This window comes from Pomacea canaliculata, linkage group LG13, assembly GCF_003073045.1.
Source record: "Pomacea canaliculata isolate SZHN2017 linkage group LG13, ASM307304v1, whole genome shotgun sequence".
Taxonomy (NCBI): Eukaryota; Metazoa; Mollusca; class Gastropoda; order Architaenioglossa; family Ampullariidae; genus Pomacea; species Pomacea canaliculata.
The window spans coordinates 16,241,466-16,266,810 of NC_037602.1; the positions used below are offsets into that span (position 1 = coordinate 16,241,466).

At 41.4% G+C, this 25,345-nt stretch overlaps 2 protein-coding genes across 3 annotated transcripts; one reads left to right on the top strand and one right to left on the bottom strand.

The window, feature by feature from the left end:
* Positions 1-2,716: 2,716 nt before the first annotated feature.
* Positions 2,717-5,952, top strand: LOC112554449. The gene is made up of 4 exons (XM_025222228.1): positions 2,717-2,986; positions 3,798-4,000; positions 4,239-4,427; positions 4,958-5,952. Exons 1-4 carry the CDS (start codon positions 2,923-2,925, stop codon positions 5,648-5,650), a joined length of 1,149 nt encoding a protein of 382 aa, XP_025078013.1. The 5' UTR covers positions 2,717-2,922; the 3' UTR covers positions 5,651-5,952.
* A 146-nt stretch (positions 5,953-6,098) lies between these two features.
* Positions 6,099-23,583, bottom strand: LOC112554448. Of its 2 annotated transcripts, none has more exons than XM_025222227.1 (3): positions 23,085-23,583; positions 8,542-8,787; positions 6,099-8,299 (listed from the first exon to the last, which is right to left on the bottom strand). In XM_025222227.1, the coding sequence occupies exons 2-3, from the start codon at positions 8,766-8,768 to the stop codon at positions 7,051-7,053; spliced, it is 1,476 nt and encodes a 491-aa protein (XP_025078012.1). In that variant the 5' UTR covers positions 8,769-8,787; positions 23,085-23,583; the 3' UTR covers positions 6,099-7,050. The 2 variants fall into 2 exon arrangements, with proteins under 2 accessions (XP_025078012.1, XP_025078011.1); XM_025222226.1 differs by lacking the exon at positions 23,085-23,583 and adding an exon at positions 14,832-14,889.
* Between the last annotated feature and the right edge of the window lie 1,762 nt (positions 23,584-25,345).

Consider the following 25,345-nt stretch of genomic DNA (forward strand, 5'->3'; position numbering starts at 1 on the left):
GTGCTTTTGCCTACACAAGAACGGTCATAGGTTCTGTTTAAGTTGTGTGTAGATTAAGAACGTTTTTTTGTATGGAGAAAATGATACGAAGCATCATGCAGGCGCGCCTTGACGACGACGACGACGACGACGATAATAAAGGTCGCTTGTTTAACGTATTCACCCTACGCCATACGTAGTTTAGTGATCTTTAGGATGGTGAAGACTGAAAGGTTAAATTACAGAAGGCGACACAGTTACAATTATAAATAAAGCCATGAAAATCCCATGATGCACCTATATGACGTAATTGTTTATGGTGTACTTGTATATAAATGTAATTATCTATCATGTGTCCATTATATGTCTATGGTGTATCAGCGATGGACCAGTCCATGATTCATATGTCTTTGATGTACATGTTTTAGGTGTACATGTTTTTGATGTACCTTTCATGCACCTGTCTGTGATAAAACTGTTTATGATGTATCTGTAAGCCCATGTGTTAGCAGACTCAGCACGTGCAGCCAGAATAAACAAAACAATTATTGCCAGGCTACATCATCCGACAGATCGTCAAGAAATGAACTGCTGTCTGGCGTCTGCCATGGTGTCAGGATAAGTTGTATTGGTGAACACTCCTCACGAGCAAAGCCCTTTTCATCAGGTCGAGTCAAATCATTAACAAACCCGGTGGAGTGAAATGTCATCAGCCAGCTTCTCATTTTTCTTTTTCGTCAAGAATTAATGTGAGAGATGCGCATGGCAGGAGGAGAAGAGATATATTTATCTTCAGGTATTGGAAGGTCGGGAAGGGCCGTAATGACTGGATTAGTAAACAACTCTTTCCTTCATCAAAGGCTAAAATCAGAAAAATGCATTTTGCAAAGCCCTCCATGATGAAAGTTTGATGCAAAAGAAAAGCTGTGCTTATCTTTCATCCTACGGTTGTAAAGTTTTGCAGATTTACAACTTTAAAAGTTTCGAATTCTTCTTGTCACATTTTATACTAATTCTCTGGTCGGCATACTCGAGTAAAAGACAGGAGGGTGTATGGGAGGAGCGGGGCTGGGGTGGTAGCAGGGGTTTGTTGGAGAAAGTCTCTGTGCCACAAAGGGTTTAATTTTAACGGGTCGATAGCAGATCAACAAGGAACTCCAGGAGATTATGGAGGCTCACAAGAAAGATCTTGCAAAGCTAGGAAACTAACTCCAAAGGAAACTAGGGGAGGCAAGTTAAATGAAGGGACGAAGGGAAAAGTTTTAGAGAAACAAGAAAGTTTGCTGCGTTTGAAAGAGGATTATCCACCTCTGATCTCAAACATCTTGGTGAACAAATAAGCAAACTGTGGAGAGGGTGTATGTCGTCTGGATTTTGCAGACCTCTTCACGCACTCCTCAGCTGACTGCAAGTATGTTTTGGTGTGATGTTTGTGTGTCACGTGATGTTGTGTGTCATGTCAGAGACATGTCTTGAGATTGGACGTGGATCATGTCCAACTTCTGACTGCAGTACCTACTTATTTCTGCCACAGCCCTCGCAATAATCACTGCTGAATGTTGACAAGACGACAAAGCCATGGGAAAGGCAAGGACAGTCGACAGTTTTGAGGTGAGAAACGACAGGAACAGATGAATTGAGAATAGATGACGAAAGACAGAGACAACCGGAATACCCGGATATACCCACTCCCACCCACGCCTTCTTCTGCGCAAGACAAGGTATCGCGCAGATTTATAACAAAGACTTTATACACTGCATCATCATCAAAATAATTATTGTCTATACTCGAGGCCGAGTAGATAAAGGGAAGTAACAAACTACGCTAAGCATAGTCTTGGCAGGGTAGCCTCCCTTACCTTGACTGGCATTTTTGTTAATGTTTTCTAGTGTAGTCCTTGCTGGTCAGTGTAATCGTTACAAAACGTATTTAGTGTTGCTGAAAAGTTTGGTGTGAATAAAAGGAAATCTCAGAGATGTTCGAGGAGATGCAGGAGTTACTTAAGGAATAAAATAGTTTTGTTTCTTCAATAAGTGTTTCTGTTTTGTATCCAGTAGTCATCGATATGAAACTTAACCATTGAGAGTGGACAAGAAAAAGAATTGACTGTACTGTGATGTTTTCATGAAGTGGTTTCATATAAAACATACGGTCAAAGACAGACAGGCAGACAGACAAGGAAACACATGTACAGATGCACGTGATATTGAATATCCGATTATACTCATTTACATGTTGTGAGCTTATTGTTAGTCTGTAGATGTTCGTAGTCCCGACTTTCAAGCCCTTTGTTGCCTGTGATTCTAACAGTCTTTTTTCTGTCTGCACCACGATGTATCCTTTTCCAGCTGCACAATCACTGCTGGAGTCGCCGCCCCTGCATTGTGGGATGCTCATCCAGATGGCGAAGTGAATCAAGGGACGTAATCAGCGAGCTGATGATAGGCTGCCTCCAGTTTCACTCGGGCTCGTGGAGTGACTGACAGTCGCTATCATGTGTGAACGTGTGCGTACTTCACAACCTCGCTCTTAAACGGACAGAATATACATCAACATAATAGTCCCAGTACCCAAGATCTTTGCTATAGTATCTTTGCTATTATTGCTGTTTTCTCTCGTCTCCCCATAAGTCCTAATCACCTCTCCTCCTTCACCCCATCCCCCAAAATAAAATCTCTCGACTCTCAGAATTCGCCCTTCCTATTTCATCTCTCTCTCTCTTTCTTTTCCCACCTCCCCTTTGCAGTGAGATATAATGCCGCCCACAAACACATCTAACAAACCAACAAAGAGGTCAGGAGTGGAGCAGATTGTTCTTTTTTTTTCTGATAGTAAGTCGTCTTCCTTATCGACGATGTCGTCACATTAATTAGCAAGTCACTCTCTAGGTCCCTCAACGTCTCAGGACTCTTGTAGCGGACTTGTATTTACTACCATTGTGGATGTGTGAAGGTGCCTGCCACACAGACGACTGTCACAAACTCACGATTGCCTGTTGCTCAAATGGTGAGTACAGCTCATAACTTATTTTCAATCCAGAAAGGTACTGCCCCCGGTAGTCGAAGTTTTCAGTTTTAAACTGCGTGGACGAGAGAAACAGTTGGATTGATGAACATAATCACACAGTTTGTTTTGCAGATAATATCCTTTACCTAGCTCAAGCCAAAAAATAACTTTGATAAAAATATTACACAATGAGCAATTGTTGTGGGGGAGCAGAAATAGTACTTATAGGTTAAAAAAAAAAAACGAAGATCATGTAAGGAAGCTGAGTGTGTAAATGTGCACACATACACACATCAGGTTTTTAGAACTTAATAAATCAAAACAATTTGCGGGAAAAAGCTAAACTGGAAATTTTATCAGACGATAGGAAAGGGAAAGCAAAACAAGCACAGAGAGAGAGAGAGAGGGAGGTGTGAAAAGGCAACTACTTGTTTACGAGGGCGGTAGTATGGTAGGTTAAGAAGAACAAGCTCTTTCTCCTTGCACCTTGGTCTGGCCACCTGAAGGGAAAATTAGGTAAACCACTACAGTAGTAGAGCTACAACATGTTAGACATAAAACGGAAACAGTGTGTTGAAATATTTACAACTGTGATAAAATCATTCATTGATCTTTACATGCCACCCTGGTGAAAGAGGAAAAAATAATAATCCGGACAGAAAGAAAACAAAGGATGTAGATAAACACTAGCTGTGGCTGGTAGAAATGACAACACCACAGCTATGATCACACACTATTGTTGTCACTTGTTAGTGTCCGTGTAATGAACCAGTTGTAGATGTCAGTGCGAGTTCTTATCTTTTCTCTGCAGCTCGCGTGTCTCTCAGTGTGTCTGTGACCGTTGCCATAGCGATGACACACATGCCGAACTTTTCTTTGAGGGGCGAGACTCCAGTCTCCAGGCCAGACACGCACTCAGCGGGTTTTCCCGGACATGCGCACTCTGATCACCTAGCCTTGACGCTAGTCCACATTCTCCTGGCCTTGTGGGCTTGGCTGGCTAACTCCACGCAGGTACTCCTCGGCTACAATGACCAGCGTTAGCCTAACATCTCATCCGCTAATAATCCAGTAAAATTATTAATACATTTCAGATAAAAAGAGCAATATTTTTCATCAGAAAATTCTCACAAAATATTAAAGGTTTGGACTTCGGGGCGGGATAAGCTCTGGCTCACAGTGCATGGTTCCGCTTGACTAGTTAGACAGTTCTGTCCAAGTTTCTTTTAAGCAGTTCTTTATATCTGATTAGATCATCAACCTGCTCTTGGACCGGAAATTGCGGGACCAGCCTCGTACTGTCCTGATGGTCAGTATTGGTGTGGCGGAGTTGGTGGTTGCCGGTGTCCTGTGTCCACTTTACACGGACAGTCTCCTGCGAGGTCCATGGCGCCATGGTCCGGTGACGTGTTCTGTGTACGAAGCCATCTTCTACCTGCAGGTTTGTGTGTGTGAGAGAGACACAAAGAGAGAGGACGAAGAGGAAGAGAATGTGTGTTTATGTGTGTTCGTGGTTGAGTAGGTGGAGACGTATCTGTCGCCATTTATATAACAGGAGAAACAATACTTTAGCAGTTTATTAAAAAAAAGCAGTTACGCATTACAGAATGTAAAAATAAAAGCTTTCTCTGAAGAAAACTCAAAAGTTAGCACAGACTGCTAAAGGGGATGAGAAGCACAAAATATGACATGATTCCACAGGAGAAGCAAGCAAGGGTAGAGAATCTAAGGGAAGTAACTAGGATCTGATAAAATCGTTTTTCTGAATGCCATGACTGATTGCCCTTGTATTAAACTGCCTTTAAGAAATGCAGTTTATAAGGGTAGAGATTGACATACCGAAATATAAAATGAGGTTAAGTGAGATATCGTACCTGCTTCACTCAAATTAAATTAAAACTTGCGAATGAAAATTAAAAAAAAACTTCTGGCACATTAAAATGTCTCCGTTGTTCACCGTGTTGTGGTCAGGTGTGTGTCTCGTCTCTCGCCGTTCTTGTCTTCAACGTGGAGCGCCTGTACTTCCTGCTCGCACCAAGCATGCTGACAGGTCGGGGCAAAGGTCGCGTGACCGTCCTCCTGACCTCGCTCCCGTGGGCTGTCGGGATACTGCTGGTGCTGCCCCTGTACCTGCACGGCGCGCACGCCACGACAGTCAGCGGAGGACCTCACAGCACGTGCGTCGTGCACTGGCAACCGCACCTGCATGTCCTCACCATCTTCGTCAGCTTCTTCGCTCCAGGGTTCCTCGTCCTTGTCACCCTCGTCGTCGTCTTGCTTCTCTACGTCACGTCCGTCATGCGCACGCACAGCCTGCTGGCTCCGGAAACACTGCAGGAGCGACTACAGCGGCGCCAAGACTGGATCTCTGGCAGACGGCGACGACAACGCCATGCCTCAGACGCCAGCCACCTCGAGTCCGACATGAAGAACCGCCAGGAGTGCGTCCTCTCTGTCCTCCTCGTCAGCCTCGTCTCAGTAGGTCTTCAGTTTCCTTTCTTCACCATGCTTCTCCTGAAGCTCTTCTGCACCGACCACGCTGCTCCCCCTTATCGCAAAGTGGACCCGCCCCGGACCCCTCTCTGTCTGACTCCATGGGTTCTACCACCTTGTCGTCCGAGGGGAGGTGTCAGTTCTCTGACGCCGTGTGGGCCGGTGTCATGATGGCCGGAATGGCCAAGCCAGGACTGATGCCCCTCCTGTGGCTCGTCTACGCTGACGTCAGATCCGCCTTTAACCTGTCTGCGTGCGCTTGCGCATGTTTTTTGACTCGTGCACACAATTTGGTTTCTCGAAGTGCAGATAACGGACACTCTGGCTCTCGGGCTGATTCCAGACGCACTTTCGGCTCTTCAACATCGGATAATTTTCGAGTCATGGCTTCCACCATACATAGAGCTCATCAAAGCTCTCAGGCGAGAGCTCAAGGTTTCTGTAATGTCCATGGTAAACATCGTCTGTTCTTTGACAACTCAGTCGTGAAGACCTTGGCCACAGGGAGGACTGGGGACCAGACACTTTGTCACTTCGCAATTTTAGTTTCATTAGTGGGTGGTGATGTTTGAAATAAATTATTTTAATTACTTTTACATAAAATCAATTATTGCCAAAATCAATTTATCATTTTTTATTTTACAGATATACAAATCTTGTGAGTCTTGCGTATATAATAATTATGTATTGTGAGCATATCAGTGTACCAACTCTTTCATGTTTTCTATATGTATGCTATTTTTTTATTGTTTTAATATGTTAACAGTGTTTATAATTGTCATACACTGTGAATCTGATGACAAAAATAACAAGTGAAGTAGGCTAAACCGTACAGAAACGCTGTAATGTGTCCTTTCAATCTTTGTAATGTAACTGCTTTATCATTGCAGTCAAAAATAAAATAACATTTTAAAAAGTTCATTATTTCTCAAGAAAAATCTTTTGTAAGTACATTAACATGCAGCGTCTAGACATGGATGCATACAGACATACACAAGATGTTAGTAAGACAGCAAGAGAGAGAGAAAAGGAGGAAGAGAGCAGAAAAAAGAAATAAAATCTTTACATTTTTAAGCATCTTGTTTGGTTGGTAAAGACCAGGACTAGAGAAATATTGCGGAAGAACGTTTGGCCAAGATTCACAAATTTTTTTCGTGTTGCTGTCTTTTTTGGGTGTCTTTGTTAAATATTCATCCATTCCTTCTGTTAAGACCAGCCTATAAATTTGAACATCAATTTGCCGACTTTATCCTACCAATGGTGTGAGACTATCTCCTGAAAAATATCAATTATTCGGGAAAAACAGAGTGGTATATTACATTGTACATGCTGTTGCAAGGATCAACAGTTTAGTCACAGCAATCAGTCACGTGATATATCTATCATAGAAGTCAAAGGTGAAGGACTTGATCACAGCATGTTGGTCTGTCTCACTTGCTGCTGTGGTGAGGTACACTGACTCGACATGTCACATTTCCGCTTTGCAAAACTTAAAATAAATAAAATAACCAAAACTAAAAACAAATATACAAACTTGACATTTCTTTGTAAAGACGTAATGAATGACAGATTCATTCTTTCCAAGCTTCAGACAAAGGTTCCGGCTGCCGCAGCCTGAGAACTTGAAAAAGCTTCATGTTCTCTGACGCCAGGGTGTTGATGCCTGACAAGTCTATCAACTCATCCGGTACCCGTAAGTACCTGCACTTGTTCATGTCCTTCCACAGCCCCATCAGTCTCTCCCTATAGTTGTCCTCCGGCAAGTACGTGGGGGTCGCATCGAACTCGACCCTGACCTGCCGCCGTCGGCGATAAACTGAGTTCAAGTTAGTCTCTTCGTTCTCGTCGAACGCGTCCTCTCCGTCGTGGAGGGCTGAGGGGAGTGTGAGACGGCGGGGGGAGGAACTGGCAGTAGGGTGCTCGCGCAGGTATCGGTCAACGTCTCGCAGAAAAGCGTTCTTCCGTCGATTGATCTCCCTTGCACGGAAGTGCTCCTCCTCCAGCAGCTCCGCTCGTCTTGAGGCGTATGGGTCTTCTCCCATCCCGCTGTCGCTGCTGTCGTCTGTGACGCCGCCGGTCAAACACAGGTTAGACGACAGCAGCGACGACGACACACACCGCTCAGAGCCGACGTTGGACTTCGGAGTCAGAGCGCGCGTGTTCCAAGCTTCCTCTACTTCCGGCGCATCTTTTGTTGACGTCACGTGATGCGAGGAGAAGGCGGAGGCAGAGCGCATGCCTGTGGACGGCCGGAAGTGAGAGAAATAACCCGAGCTTCTGGAGTTGGGCTTATCTTCCGATGGGTGGCCAGGAGTGGAGGAGGTAGTAGGGCGTTTAAGCAGTGGAGAGTTCACAGACACGCCATTGAAGGGTCCACGCTGCCCCTCCGAACTGTTGGGGGAAGCTTGGAGTTGGAGTCTTTCATACTGGCACTGAGGGTCCTTCGAGCAAAACCGTTCACCTGCATGTTTCCGTTCGTCGAATACAGACGTCCGTTCTGCGATTGCAACACTTGCACTCGAGGTAGGCTTGGAACCACCGAGTGCACCCTGAGCCGAACCCGGCCGGGTGTTTGGTGTGGGTGGAGGCACGTCGATGAAGACCCCCGTAATCGAGTTACTGCGCTTCAGCTTCCCCTCAGGCAGGGTGACATCACTCTGGGTGGGTTGCTGCACCCGAGAGAATGCACTTTTAGCTCTTACCCTGGGGGCAGAAGCACTACCCAGACGTCTGGCGGCGGCGGCGATTTTGAGTGCGCTACCCAGGGACACTGGCGGGTACATCGGCTCAAGTTTGCCTTCTGCTTCCAGCTCCCGCATTCTGGTAAAACGTGCAAAAGGTTACTTTTACATTTAAATGACAGTCAGACAGACAGAAAGGGAAAAAGAAAGATAAAAAGAAAAATACATATTCACACTAACAGCTTTTATTCATTTGAATTCCATTCAATGACCACAGATGAATGATAATAAATTTCAGCAGTCCAACGAGGGTATAGCTCTAAACTGCAGACATAGACAATTTCTTCACAAAATACTAAAAATAGGAAACCCAGCACTCACTTGGTGATTTCCTCCGGAGTCAGGAAAGATTTGATGCGAGAGACTTTGTCCTTCATCTGCCGGAAATGAACTTTGACCGACCTGTTGTGGAGGTCCAGGAGCTTGATGGAATAGTTCATCTCCAGGCGTAGCGTTGCCAGAGACTTTTCTAGAACCCTTTGCTCCTTCTGGTTAAACGCCATCGCCACCAACTCCTTTTCCCTCCTCTTTGACATTGTAGAAGCCATCGTGGTGTCAGTGGTGAATCTAAACAAAGATGTCTACCTGATGAACTTTGACCGTCAATGCCTGACGACCGGAGCTGACTATAATGCTTTGATTATTTTTGGACCTCTGTACAAGACTGGAGAATTGTAAAGAGTGAAATGGAAATGCGGACTACTTTTTGTGGCTATTTCCATATTCTAAGGACATCGATTTCTGCTGTTCATGGAGTTTTTTCGTTAACGGTTGTAAAGATTGGAAGGACGTTAATGATTTTAGCAGACGATATGGATTCCAAAATACGAAAGAGCTCCTCGTTCATTTCTTTCTTCTTTTCCCTCTTTTTGTGCCTCTTACTTTCTTTTTTTTTTCTGTATGTATGTCTTTCTTCGTGACTCTTATTTCTTTCTATTTTTTCTCTTTTTTTCTCCCCCTTTCCCTCCACGCTAACCGATCTTCTGTCAAATCTGGGCTGAACGCTGTGAACACACTAACCGAACTCTCTCGTCAGTCTCTCGCTACCCGTCACTCGATAATGATCAAGGCTCGTCATCGATAATCTCGCACCCGACCAACCAGCCGCAGCGCTGAGAGCTCTTGAAGCCCTTCAGATTACCGCCCTTTGTTCACCCGGCTTCTCTTTGATGCACCCGAGAACATGGCCTCCTACGGTTCGCCGAGTGTGCGCCCAGCTTGCGATGTTAAGAGCAGCGCTGTAAGGACAGACTAAGTTAAGGGTAGGGGGAGCTTATGGAGGAGACATATATCGATTCCTCTACAACAGGTAAAGGATAATAAACGGGTGTTGTGTTCGGGTAGAATACGTTTACGACTCTCTTGTTCCGTCGTCTTCAGCCACCTGGATTTTGTTCTTGAGAACCAAGAGAACAGCAAGGTTCCTGTCCAACCAGCCACCGTCAAGGTGTCATCAGTACTGCAGGGTTTTATTTTTCCTTATTAGTTTCAGATTTAATATACGTGCACTTTCGGTTTAAACAAAGAATATTGGTCTTCAATGAAAATTAATATTACTAACTAAAGCAGTCTGTCAGGCAGGAAGATCTTTCAGTGTCATGTGAGGTCTTTGAAACATACACATTAAAGGGATACTAAAGGGAAAATTAAACTGCTTAGAAACTCGTAAATAGTAGGATCAATTTGAATGTCGTCTATTTTCATGTCTGTTCATGTGAAAAAAGTTGAAGTTTATAGTAGAATGTTGCGTTTAAGAAGAGAAATTACACGGACTCTTTCGTCTGCTTCGACGAACTCTCGTTCTCGGTCACGTGAACCTTATGACGTTTCAGTAGGATTGTTTACATGTGAGACCGAACCATGCCTGCACCCGATTGCCACGAAAAAAATGGGAAAAGATTCGACATGTCATCATTTTCCGAAAGACAGATCGAGCCTTACAAAAAGAGTGTGTCATACAATAACAAGGCTTGATGCCACACGTTTGGTAGCCAGAGAGTGAGAGGTGTTGTGCAAGCATTTTGTTGACGATCAGTGCTTTACTAGCCGGACCCGAAATGTCCGAACAGTTAGATTGGCCTTCAAGGCACAGCTTCTGCCAGATGCAATTCCGACCATTTTTCAACACAATGAAATTTCTCGAAAAAGAATGAAGGATCTATCGACAGACGAGTTTCACTTGCCAAACGACTACAGCATAAACAGGTCAGTGTCAGTGCTATGTACTGTTACTGTGTTTACAAAATGCACTTTTCATTATTGGTAGATAACATTAGCAATATACATATATCAAAGACTGTATATATCTATAAAACAATAAACGTGTTATGTGGTACTTATAATAAGGTGTTTCAATAGGTAAAAATTCATAGTACATGCATAATAAATGAAAAATGTCAGCATCAAACTGAAAGTGTAAAAGAAATGATTGTTGAAATCCTGTCACTTGTTACATTATTTTTTTAAAATCATTGTTTGCTTTATAAAATGAAATATTTTTAAATTCATATTTTGAAAAGACAGCCTATTTGTTTATGAAATCTAAAAACAATGAAATTTCATGTGAAAGGTATTTCCTACATAATGAGCTTATCAACAATAGTAGTGAAATCTATGTGCAGTACACTGCGGAAGTTAGAATTGATATTTCAACATTTGAAAATTAGAGTAATATTAATGATTGTGTTTTATGTTGGATACTGTAAAGAATTAAAAATAATAATAGCTTGATCACATGGTATAATCATACATGTTTTTATTATTGTTTTAATGTTTTGTGGAATGATTACTTTAAAAACTTTAAATGTTCAGACTATAACAAGTCAGTCACAACAAACAGTTCAACTGTGCTAAATAAAGAGTCCAGACCCAGATCTCAGCTCCAATCTGGAAAGGTAATGGCCACTTTTTAGTTCTTTTTCTCTATTTACACATCTCTTTTATCTAAAATTGGCTGAATTCCACAAACTGTGCCAGATATTTTCTTCTTATAAGATATTCAAGGCCAAAATATGTGCAGTTTAAACACTTAGATAAAAAAATAATTTTATATGCTTTGTAAAATTTTATGTGGAAAATTTTTTTCATAATGAAATGAAAAAGAAGGAAATTGTGTCTATAAATGTCTGCTAGGTGTGATCCTGATATTGATATGGGAGTCAGAAATGAAATGACACCTCAGAGTGGAAAATTCAGCAGTCGAGGAGCACCAGTAAACAAAATTTATATTGCATTACTAACAAACAGTCAGTACTTGATAGTTTATATCAGAAACATGCTAGCACAAGAATTAAGCTGATATTTAGCTATAAAAATTGATTATGTTTAACTATGATTTTAGTCTCGATATTTGCTCTAGAATTCTCAGAAGATGAACTGGGCACAAATCCTTCTGGAAAGAAAATTTATCATTACGAAAAGAAGTCGAGAGCTGCTGAGTGTTGCAGGCAGTGTAGCAACCCCCTACTATCACAACTATAGATGAGTGTCACTAGAAGTCAATTTATAACCAGTATGCCAAGACAGCTCCTGTGGCCATCATTACTCCTGACATCACAGCCACACTCTTATTAGGCTTCCTAAATGTTCAACGTTTGACAAGTACACAAACACACATGTGTCTCAAATTGTCCACTTGGTTATTGGAATCATAACTTGCAAACGAATTAAGAAAATTATGACAAAATAAGCATTGTTGAAACTGTATTTTAAATGCTTACAGAGCAAGTCAAAATGGAATAATTCCACAATGCAGTGGAACTTGAGGAAATTAAAAAAAAGATTAAGCCACATGTTGTAATATTATATGGAACAGAAAAGAAATCAGTTCTCACACAGTCTTCCTTGCATTGTTATTAGTTTGTAAGAAAATTAAAGAGATTGAAAAGTAACTTCCAGCACCAATTCAGAAATGAAATGATTTGTAGAAATAACTATGCCAGATGCATGCAAGATTTGTTTTGACAGTAAAGATATAAGTGTGTGCCCATTACCTGAGTTTGAACAAATAAAAGAAATTAATGTTAACAAAGGGCAAGATTTTATTTTATTACAATTCATGTCAGATACATGATTGCATCTGATATGAAGGTTGTCAATAACTGCTTGATTAGATTTGGATAATTAACAATTTTCATGAATTAATATGGGAACATTTATCTGAGAAAATTCACTTTAAGCTTTTACATCTCTACATTTTTATAATGCTCTAAACATTTGTGTTTGGGCCATTCCTACAACAAATGCTCACAAATGCCCCAGTCTGAAACTGTGATAAATGAAATCTATGTAAATACACATTTAAACAACAACATCATAATGTTAAAAGGCACCAGCATAAATAACATATACAGCAAAAACGTCTCTGCTTGAATTCTACATCCATCGTTGTTATAAAAGTAAGTCATTAGTGGTACATTATTCAAACTATATCCCCCAAAAAAGGCCTGCCAAAATACCCTGTTATTATATTAAAGGTCTGTTTAAACATATTTAGGATACAGATATTTCAAACTACTTAATTTTTTAAACTATCACTAGGAAGTTCACTTAAAACCCAAAATATCATATACAAATGTGAATATTCCGGTGTTGTGTTGAGGAAATAAGTGCCTACCAAATTAATTTTAATTTTTTAAATTAACTCGAAGTGAATTCCGTCAACACACAATGCCAGCTGTAAAGAGTGTGGTGCATATGTTTTATTTAATGAGGTGCTTGAGTAAAGCATGCTTCACACTTTCGTTCCCGTCATACAGTATGACTACTTCTATGTCCTTTAGTTACCAGAGTCTGTCCCTAACACGTACCTGCTTTGTGCTTCGACTGCTTGCAACATTTTCCTACGTCCTCCGAGATGTGGCGTCGATTGTAGTGATGCAAGTGGTTCAAATTGGTCAAAATTGAACATTATCAATGGCCATCTCGATAGTTAATGATCTGGGAGACACAAATCCAACTAAGAGACACCATCGACACTATCCTAGCAATGACCACAACACTTCTGTCGTTTGTACGTCCTCACCAAAAGACTCGTCTGCTTGAACCATCTCGGGAGCTATCGAGTACTCGGGGAAGGACACAAGGGTCGATTCCTGGATTTTCGACGATTTCTTAAAATCGGCAACCGAAATAGTGCCAATAAAGTAAGGTAATTAAGTGAGAAACGAATCCTTTAATTTCTCCTGTATCACTCTCCTGTCTCTGTAATTCTAACTTAACATTATTTTTGACGTTGACTGTCGCACAGCCTTATCCACACCCAGTATCCCTTAAAATATTCAACTGTTAAAATGTCCACCTATTTTAGAATTTATTTGGTTTATTGTTACTGTATTAATGTTGCTCTGTAAACGATTCCATATCAGACTCAACAACGCTTACTTCCTTCTCAAAATTTACAGCACAAGAAAGGCCTCGAGATAACATTCAGGAACATCATAAAAGTAAAGTAAAATCCTTCAAGGTTAGAAACCAAAGTAAACAGGAACCACTGCACACCAGTGTCAACAGAAAAATAAATGACATCGCGCAAAGGTTTTAATGACTGCAGACACTTGCCCATTCCTGTCACGTGACATCAATTCAGTCTGGAATTTAGTTAAAATCCTCTTCACCAGATGAATAACTTCTACCTGGACTGATAACCCTAGTCTATTAACCGTGATCTCATCCTTTCTTCGGACTTTGCAAATTAACTGAAACCTGCCGGGTGAATACTTTTATTTTATTTTTCAAGTACATAAATATTCTTAAGCATGTTGCAATTTTAACTCCCTACCCGAAGATTTTTTTTCCAGAACAAAAGTCGAGAAGAAGCTTAACACGTGAATCTGTCCTCAGTTCATTGAAGACAAAATGGAGTTTATTGTGTGGGTGGGGTGTCCTTATCTCAGTGAAAACAAGTTGTAGTTAATTGAATGGGTAGATGGGTACTCTGATGATAGTAGAGGTGAGGGTGCGACCTTCTTGCCGAGAACTAAAGTAAACAACTGCTGGCTGTTAGGACACGCCTGACAGTTTTATGAGCCTTGAGTCCCTCTCTCTCTGGCTAGGTGCAAGTTTTATTATTTTTAACTGGCTGACGGGTAGAGATTGAAGAAGGAACGACCGTAAAAGTGAATAAAAGAGCCAAGGTATTTTCTATTTTGCGTACAGACAGGCGATGGATGATTGTTTGCTTGCTTTCTTATTATTCTAGATTATCATATTACAATACATATTTGTTGTCACCCTTAAAGAAGTCAAAGACTGATATTTCTCTGATTTGACAAAGGCACGCGCGCGACAAATTTCGATTCATACATTTTTTTTTTTTACCTGTGTATTACCTGCTGTTTGCCTAACATTACCCTATACTACTTACATACTACTCAAATATTTTTCATCGTCTCTCAAAGTACGCCTCGTGGATCTGATTGTTTTTATTTAACATCTCAAGAGTGGACCCGTATCAGGACAGTCATGTTCAAAAACTTTGCCATCTTCACCAATCAACATTACCATAAATTCTTTCCTCGCCAAACCATGTCACACCCAGCAAAAGAAATGCCAAAACACTCGAGGAGCGCTGTCGCGTAAGTCGAACGTGTTCCAAACCTGTCCTGGGCATCCTGCCTCTGCTGACGAGTATCTCCGTCTCTCCAGGTAGCGTTTCTCAGGTAAAAAGACTGTGAGGGTGCAATGTGAGTTGTACTCGAGAAGTCGGTCTAGTGCGGGTTGCGTCATCATACAACTGTGACGTCACTAGCAACTTGATCGAAAATTTCCCGATTGCTTGATTGTCCCTTTGCACATGACCTTACCCTATGTTCCTGCAGAAACAAAGGTGGAAAAGGTTATTACTTTTCGTTTTCTGTAAGGCAGCGGAATGAGACACAATCTGTTCCTCCCTACTATTTCTCTGTATACTGGTGTGTGACGGGATTACCCAGAGTTCACCATTCCTGCTCAACTAACCTCTGCACGTTTCCACGTGATCTCGAATCTGTATGTCATTCTTTCAAACAACCATATATACGGGACATAGCATATGTACTTACCAATGTTCTTACCTATGTACTTATTTATATGAAAAAGAGACGGGGACATGGAGATAGAGACGTTTTACACCGATCACGTGATCGCGTTAGTGACGTCACACCAGTGCTGGGGGTCGATCGTGATCGTTGATAGCCGTCGTGGGTGGAGGATAATATTTCTGTAGCCTACACCGTGAACCGTTGCCGTTAAACCAGCGAACCGTGAGTGGGAATTGAATTTAAGGTGTGGAGCCCGGCGATAATGGTCCTGATGAAAAGATTAACACTACTCATGGATTAGCTTGTCAACGATGATACAGGCGTTAGTCACCGTCTCTGGTTTAGTACCGACAGCGGGTTGAGTGGGGATAATTTGCAAGAAAGAGCATAAAGAAAAAGTATGCAGAGTATAGAAATAAAAAATAAAAAAAAAACAAAAAATACCATCCTTCCTATAAGTATACTAATTCACTGACTTACTGACCTACATGAATAAACGGAGTTCAAAGGTAGAGGCATTGTCGTGCAATGACAACTGAGGTGGTGTATTATGAGTGGTTTACCATCTCTAAATCCCATCGTCTGTGGTGAAGGAAGGAGTTGGGCTCTCTCCTTTCCTGTCCTCTAACTCCTTAATGCAAATGCTTTTAAAGGGACGCTTTGTTGGCTGACCCCTTGCCGGGTAAGACCACCACCAAGTTCAGTATTTGATTACAGATATGTGAATCTGCCAGGTAATGATTGGGATTTTTTTTAAACATCTCAAATACAAACACCCCATTGGCAGTTAATCGAAACTGCTTCTTTATGTCTAAAGAATGTTAAAGCTGGAACCCAATGTTCTTTTCCCTTAATTATCTGTATTCTCTGATAAATAAATACCTGTCTGCTGTAGGGTGACACAGATATTATCTGTTATATACCTCCTGTGAGCTTCAAACCCGCGAAATCTGTTCAGAACACAGTACCCGCATGATAAAGCACACATCAACAGCGTGAGCACACGAACAGGTAAATAAACAAAGTACAGGTAAAGCAAGGTGTTGGTGTTAGTTTGATCACTCCATAGTCAGAGCTCTGTTTGCAGAAGATGTTCGCTTCTCTAGATCATGAACACATGGCGGAATCATCTTGAAACTCTTTACGTAGGTTAAGGGTTTAATGTGAAATACTCGTTGATGCCTTTTACCTGGAGCCTCCCATTCCACGCGAGGTCGTGTCTCCAGGTAACCCTCGACAAGGCCTCCAGTCTCGTGACCTGACATGTCAGGGGGCACACCCTATGACAGCGACCCCACTACCCAGGGGCAACCACAGCAGAGGGAAAGAGGGAAGAGACATTTAATCTCTTCATTTAAAGAGATTACATTTAGATGTATATCTGCACGTTTGAGAAACAGAAAAAGAATAAAATAAAACACTTAGAAAATGGAAAAAAATAGGAATATACTTTTTCATGACACAACGCGAAGATCTGTATTGTCCTTGCTTATCGCCAGCAAGCGGTCGAGGACATGGATACAAAGATATGTTAGCTACCAAAAGAATGCTGACCCTACCCTAGCTTGTAGGTGTGCATGCTACTGTGTTTATTGGAAGGAATCCCCGGGTCCCCGACTTTATATCTGAAGACCACGAGTTTGACTCTTATTTCACCTCCTGCTCATTAACACTCTGTTTCTCTAAGAGACGAATACTCTAAGACAGCAAAAGAAAATTTTAAAACCTTAATAAGTGGACTAAAGAGAACAAAAACTACAAGAATTAAACCCTCGTATTCAGAACGCGTATAAGGGAAGGCATATGTGTGATGGCTACCTACTACCTACTCACCTGATCCTGTCTATCGATGACAATGTTTTTATATCCTTGTGTCTTTGAAGTGCCTAAAAATCTTATGCTCTGGTAAAACGATCTCATCTATTCATATCCTAACAATTGATAGAGGAAATTTGGTCTCTTCTAAACATTGTTGCACAGGAATAAAACAAACATGATGAGGGTGTTATTTTATTTTTCAAGACCCACACTATCAACACCTTGCATTTAGTAACAAACAAGAGAAATTTAAGGCTAAGAGATAAACGAGGGCTTCATTTGGATTCATGTTTGTGAAAATTCTATTCCACGGAGAAAACTAATGAAAGAAGCATGTAAATGTGATGGTGTTCCTGAAAGAAAGCACTCAAGCCGTCGGAAATGAACAAAGGTTGATAGAGTTGGAGTAATCAGGGGGAGAGGCTTTGGTTGCCGTTAATGCGTTTTGTTTGAATTTAGTCTCACGATTCTGAATAATGCTTCATGGTGTGGATTTTTAAAAACAAGTTTTATGTCTCTTTCCCTGAATTTTTCTTTTCTTTCCTCACCTTCTCACATTTGTAACCTCACTGTTCAGCTAGCTTTCAAGGATCATCGGATTCAACCCAACTTAAGGGTTTTCAAATAACAAAACTGTGTGATTGTGTGATAATCTTACCGCGGTAATGACCAACTGTCATCCCACACCCGCCACTAGTCCACCCTTACAACTCTCTCCAAACAATAACTAGAAGACCTCACAAACTAAAGAACCCACCTTCATCGCTCTTTAATCTCTTGTCCTCACAGATCTTATCAGTGTCTTTGCTTCTTGTCAATATTGAATGTCTTGATTGCAGACGCTCGTAAATGAAAAATTAAATATTTGATGAATACTTGGGGTACCAGGTAGACGAGGGAGTAGCCCCCAGGGAGACGCGGGTATGTATTGAAGGAGGGACGAGCAGGAGAGATGGCCGGCCCATGAGTCAACTGCATCGATCCGGGTATTCTACCCGAGACATCTTTGTCCAACCTACCCGTACCTACAAGTCTGATAAGTATCTAGACTCCACTTCCAGTTTGTCTACATCAAAGAAGTTAAATTTTATCTGAAATGAAAACACGCTTCGACCGAAACAAAACACATTATATTGATAATCACTCTCTAACACAAAGTAAATATTCAGGTTCTGCTTCATAGAAATAACAGACATTTTATAATGCCTTTTCTCTCACAGTAGGACATGTTACTGCGAGCTACAGGCTGTAATAATATATTCCAAGTCCTACAAAGGCCCTTAGAAAAACAGAACCATAATTATCTTTCTCCAGTTTGGGTTTGCCTGCCATCAAACGGACAGTTGGCTGTTCTCTTTGTCAGGTGTCGGGGGCTGGTAATGTTTACTGCAACACATGTGATGTTGTTAAGGACTAAGCCAAAACAGCAACGAAGAAGCATGCTCGTGTTATGTTGTTGCTGTTGTTGTTGTAGAGCGGGAATGGATTGTGACGACACAAAACGCTTGAACGCGCATCCCAGTCGAGTTCAAAGAAGTAAAAATGGATTGAAAAATATTTGCTTTCCTCGCAAGACTGCTTGCACTGAGTCTCAAAAACACTCTTGGGCTAGTTATTTATTTAGTTTATTGTCGTCAGTTCATCCACAGTTTTCAATAACTGCTGTTACGTTGTTTTCAAGACAGGTATCACTGTACCTTTACTTAGATGTGAGCAAGTAAGAAGACTGTGAGGTTTAATTTGTAAAGACGAGTGTGGCCTGGTTGAGGAAAGACGAATGATTTGGCATCAATATTACCTTTCTGTCCCTTTTAGAGTTTTATTGTGTTACAACATGTACACACTGGGAATTTTTATGCTATGAAATATTCAGTTGTTTAAACAAAATTGTCAAGTTTGGAATTCTAACTTACAGTACGGGGAAAACTCAGTGTCGACAAAATCAATCAGCGCAGAACGAACCGACCCATACATTTACTGTAACTCCAATCCAATATAATATTTCCATAAATATGAATTAACAAAAACTTTCCCATTCTTGATACGCAAAGGGTTTTGCGACCTCGGGTTTGTAACCCTCTTTCTGAACATAGTGACATCAGCAGAGGAGGACTAAGTCACACAGGGAGCTCCGTCCGCTCACCATTCAGGAATCAGACGTTGGAAAACATTAACATATGGAAATTCAAATTCGTTCCTGTAGACTTTATGTTACTGAATAGTCAGGAAAACATTATTTAAATGCAGACTTATGTACACTGTATATTACTGAGACATAAAGTAGGCTTTATAAACTGACAACTCTAGAAACATATTACTGAACAGTCACGTGCCCTCTATTTCACTGAACGATCAGGTAGACTGTATCACTGCGCAATCCCCAGACTTTATAATACTGAGTAGTCGGGTACACTCTATACTTATGAACAATCAAACAGTCTGGCAGACATTATATTACCGACAAGAAAGGTAGACTTTATATACATGCAAACCTCTGTGGACTTTATACTACTGAGCAGTCGGGTACTACCGAGTATACATGCAGACTTTACATCACAGAACAATCAGGTAAATTTAGTATCGATAAACAATCATATAGACCTTAGCTCACTCAAATGCACTTTATATAGTGGAACCCTCCAGCAATGATATTCCTGCAAACACTGGTATCGAAGGTTTTTAGTCTTACGCTTACAGGGAGAAAAAAAATCATGTGAAAATGTTTATATTAATGTATTCGTTTCTTTTTTTTCTCTCTTCCTTTCATCTTTCCGTTATTTCTCCTCTTCTTTTTTACGGACAACAAAGAAACATTTTCGCAGCTCCACTAACAGGACTGGCAGAAAGCCGTGGCTAAACATTACTTTCACCGCAAACTCCACGCGTCCACCTCCACCAACGACATCCTCATCCAGCACACTCCCCAGTGTAATACCCTGCTGCAACTGTCGCACACATTGTCTGCCAGTGTCGCATGCAGCACTGTACACCATAAACACCGCCGATCGCCAACAAAAGGCCGTGACGACGTTGTTGGGGATGAAAGCTGCTCTGCCGCAGTCGTTCGGGAAATGGCGTGACAGGGATGGTCAATAAAATAGGAATTACACGCAAACCTGTGGAGTCAGGAGAAGCGGGGAAAGCCGCACTAGTGAACTGCCTGAAAGATTTAGAAACAGCGTCCATTATGAAAAAAAGATTTCAGTTCTGGCATTAGCGGTGTTTTTTTTTTTATATCTCCCTTTTTGGTTTGAATGTTCAGCGGAAGAGTACATTTGCGCTTTTGTAAAAACATAATTTCGTTGGGAGGATTCTCAGCAGCAGTCTGGCAAGGTTGTGATGCGAGAGAGTGTTGGAGGAGAACAACTCTTACAGTACCAAAAATCCACTTGTTCATCAAAATGTGTTCAGTTTATGTCACAAGAAACTTATTAACCAGACAGACAAGAAAACGGGGTTGAGAGAGAAGTTCACACCAACACACCAACTGTCCTATCCCCTCCCCACTCATTATACGCCCTTCTTCAGAAATAAATCCAGATTCAACTTTTAAAAAAACATTGCAAACATGTTTCAAACTCCCAATTGAATCTTTTTATCCTCTTAAAAAAAATAACTCCAGGTCGCTGCAGGGCCATGAGGCTACACGCATGACTGATCCTCATACAGAGGCGATGGCAATCATTATTTGTTGACTAATTATCCCCGTAACACCAACCCTAGGGGCAACTATGTCAGTGAATGTGCAGGCTGTGTAAGAGGAGCGATCTCGGGACGTAAAACCACGTAACAGCAGCTACAGGTCGTAACGTGTCACAACCTGCTCGCGCTCACAAAAGGGAAAAATATAGTCTGGCGGAGGTCATCAAGTAATAACAGTTTTTCAGAAACACGGTATTGTTCATTGAAAAACGAAGAGAGGAAAAATGAACCTTTTATGACGACGAGGTCTTCGTTGAGAAAAGGAATAAATATGAAAATAGAAAAGACACAAAACTAGTATGTGTTGGAACGATTTAAAATTATTTAAAAGGTAACTAAGTAACAAAACTTAAAATTGGGGGAAAAATGTTTGTGCAAAAGAGTAGCTAAAAATAGGTAAAACATCGACTAAAGGCGAAGGGGAGCGTAAATCACGATGACAAGAAAAGCCAGGTTCCATCTGGAACAAGATTATTCTTTCGGACAAATCGATTGGCCACAGGCCGTACCTGTCAGACGGAGACCTTGTCCACCTGCCCAGGTAAAGCAGCAGAACAATGTTACAGTGGCAGAAAATGGCTGAAAGAACAATAAATATTCTGTGAAATGCCCCTTGACGTAAAAACTAAGGGCTATTACCCTCGTTCAACTCTCGTAATTTACCGCAAAGTTCTCCTCGCAGGTAAAAACGCTGGAACGTAAATTTTCCGATGGTGGCATGACATTGGTTATGTAATCACAAAGATTTGATGTGAATGGGATGAGGGGTTATTAATTGGAACACGAAGGATGTGGAAAATGAATGCAAGAGTATGAAAGTAAAGTTTAATTTGATCGATACGTCTCACGTAAGACAGTTACACGTTTCACGACACCGCAACGTAATGTACGTTGCTGTTAATGTGTCTTGTAGTGAGCTCAAGTGTGTGTTTGTGCGCGTGTGTGTAAGAAAGAGTAAAATAATCACTGTTCACACGCTTTCCAATGTATATACTGTCTGGTTCAAGAAACACGTATCGCCTTAGCTGCCTTTGATGTTGTAGAGGTGGATTCAAAATAAAAACAACAACAAAACTATTGAGGCTCTTCACAGATCACGAGCCACGTTTATTCCTGAAAAGTCACGAGCCTCAGGCCAGTGGTATACGACAGATTGAAAGACTTAAGCGCGTGCACACACACACACACACACGAACTCACGAGACCAGCAATCACCCGGGGTGGCCTGTGCAGTCACGTGATCAACCGTCACTGCCGTGTTAGATTCCGCCCCCTTGTTTTTTTATCTCGATTATCGCGTTCGACAGCTTGAGCTCCGATGACTACCACCTGTCAGATGAAAGGATTTCACGACAAGTGCTAGACAAGTAGGTGTAAAGAGCCCTACAAGGCCACCTAGTCTTTGTCTGGTGAACCAGTTACCCTGCAGATCAAAGAAACTGTCCAAAAAATACAAATAAAAAATTCCCCAGGTAAGAACAACAGAAATAAATTTCAAACCAAACTCCACTGACTTTCTGAATGTGATCATTTCTGTCGTCCACAAACAAGATTTTTAGCAAAACATCTTCATGTGATGTAAGATTCAAACAAGCTGTTCTTGAGTTACACGCAGAGGAAGAAGTTAAACTCGTGACTCGACAACTGTCCAGAGACATCCTTAATTAACACATGGTCTTATCTTTCCCATTTGCTGCGGCCTTCACAACCTAAATGTATCTGTGTACGTAGGTAGTTGACCTCTTTCAGTGCACGTTAATGTTTGTACGGGCAAATTCAAAAAATTTTGGAGAAATAGTATATTGCAATGAGTTTTACTCACTCAAAAAATAATTGATATTCGCAAGCTTTATCCTTCCTCTGTTCAAATACTATGCAACTTTGTGTTCAATCTGATAAACAACAGCTTGGTGACAGTATAAACACAGCACCAGGGAAACAATCTTTCACATGGCCCCAACCACAGTTCTCTTTGATTTTTGCTGTTATCATTGACTCACAGCATTTCTCAAAGCATGTTCTAGTTAATCCGAGGATTGCAGCAAGCTTTGTCGAGAAAAACTTTCTTAACACCGCTTTCGCATAACATTCTTTCCAAAAACATAGCTTGGCACAAGATGTGGTTGCTTTAGAAATGCCCCAGCTACCTGGAAATCATTCGAAATGTTAAAAACTTTACCAAAAACCATCAAAGATGATCGCTGGGTTTAGTTAAATGAGTAATACTTTATATAAGAAAGAATCACTCGTCCAACCTCCACCTTTTCAGGAATAACAAAAAATAGCATTTTTAAAAAGTCACACCTGCACATATATTTGGCTCACCTTTAATGAAGACTGCTTCATCTTGCACCTGGCAGAAAATAGCGTCGTTGTTACCAAGGTAACATTTCTTGTCGAAGTTATTAGATATCCACCTCCTTTTACTTCCTTCCGTCGAGTTGGTAAACCTTTTAATTGATGTCACTGACGTGTTGATAACATTGCTTGTTCATCATTCAAAGACTTGCATGCGAAAGTGAAGAAGTTCAAACAGAGCATGTTTCACTGAGTCTCTGTTGTCATGGGATACCAGCAGTCGCAGCAGCACGTGCAGGGAGCAACGCAAGCGCTCGCAGTGCACGACACGCAGTGGATGGAGCTTCACGCGAGGCGCTCGCTGTCCGCAAGAGTCTCGCCTTCGGAGATTCGCGGGCGTTGATACCACTGCGGCACCCGCTGGCATTGCCGGAAGTGACGAATAAAATGTCGCCACGGTGCACGCGTGCGCGGTGATAGCTGAAAATAATCGCCCGCTCGAGTTGCGCCAGCCCTCGCCAGGACGCGCACCTGTCAGATCCGGGAGCTTTTGTTTCCAGGCAAACTACGAGACGTCCTCGCTAGGGTCACTGTCGAGCGATCCTGTAGAGGGTCATTGTCGATAAACTGATCACCGTTGTTCTGTTCGATACACACACAGATACAAACAGACAGAGAGGTGCACACATATAGTGCGAGACAATACATAGAGAAAAGATACAATAGAACGATATAATCTATACGTGTACACAACAGGTAGGCAACTAACACGAATTAAAATGTTAATAAACAAAGCTAAAGGTAAGAAGGAGAATATGCAAAATCTTTGAGCTAAAGGAGCAAGATTCGCCTCTACACCAGTTATAAAAGAATTTTGGGAAAAAATATGTTTTAAACTTTGGAATCGGTAGCTGGAAACAAACACAGAACGAAGGGCAAGTAAAACTAGTAAAATGCCCAAAGAGACCCAAATACATTTTCAGGAATTGTAAGGCAAAAGAGAGACTAAGCAGCAGGTATCGAGTACAGAAACCAACTCAGGTGGTAGGGTTTCCACAATTATCAAGTCCATGAATGGTGGGGAGGTGTAATTAACGCAATCATGGACAGGTACCCAGTCCACCCCACCCGAGAAGCGGACAGATGATCGCTTATCGTAAACAATACGAACAGCATTGTAGTGGAGCACGTTGGAGCTTATCAGGAGAAGAAACCGTCTTATCAATCAAAAAAAAAAAAAAACAACAACAACAACAAAACAACAACAACAACAAAACAACAACAACAACAACAACAAAAACCAGCAGATAAATAGCAAACACCGAAGTAAATATTTTTAGAAGATTCAACTGCCAGGTGAGGTCCGATGTGGCTGATATACACAACGATGGCCTTTCAAAGAATTTTATAGTAAAGATGTTTTACATTGTCAGAGCAGAGACATTTCCGATTTAGTTTGAAAAGTAGATGACTGGAGGAAATAATCTGAGCCTAGTTGAGCCTAGCTGAGAGAGACACGGACAAGATAAGACAAGACTTAGTCACAGGTGCAAGATTGTGTGCAGACGAAGGCGTGCAACGGAGATAAGGTCGAAACGGCTCAAGGATTTTTTTACCGAGCACATTGGGGGTTCCTTGTGATAATGAAATCAAAGATTTTCTGCTTTTAATTATATTAACATGAATCTTATTTCCACTACTTAGGTTCATGTATCGAACCTTAGGTCACATAGTGATCACAATGTGCAATTTACGGATCACACAAGCAAAGAAATGTGCATTTAAAAATAATGCTAAAAATTGGCTACTCATATTCCATTATTTTTATTTCATTTTAAAAGATCGGGTGTATACCTGAGTGAGACCAATACTTATTATAGTAACAAATTGCCGAGCAAAAGAGAATTAACTCATAGGGTCACAGTAAAAGTGGAAAAGTTGACCTAAAATGAAAACAGCTCCACAAGACTGCAATCAATAATGATAATGATAAAATGGACGTGCGAGAGAGAAAGAGGGAGGAAAAGGTTTTTGCCTTCGCACCAGAGATCGCATTGTCCCCGTCCTACCTGTGTGAAACATGAGAATCAGGCCGACAGCGACCTGTTTTATTCACACAACATACCTGTGGGAGCTGATCGATGGGAGCGCCGAGACTGTACCGGGTACGGGTATCAGGAAGTTCACGGACTCAATTACTGATGCACTGAGCTCTGTGGTGGTCTCTGGTACGTGGCCTAGGAATGTCTCGGTCATTAAAGACAAGACAGTAAACTTCACAGCATGTA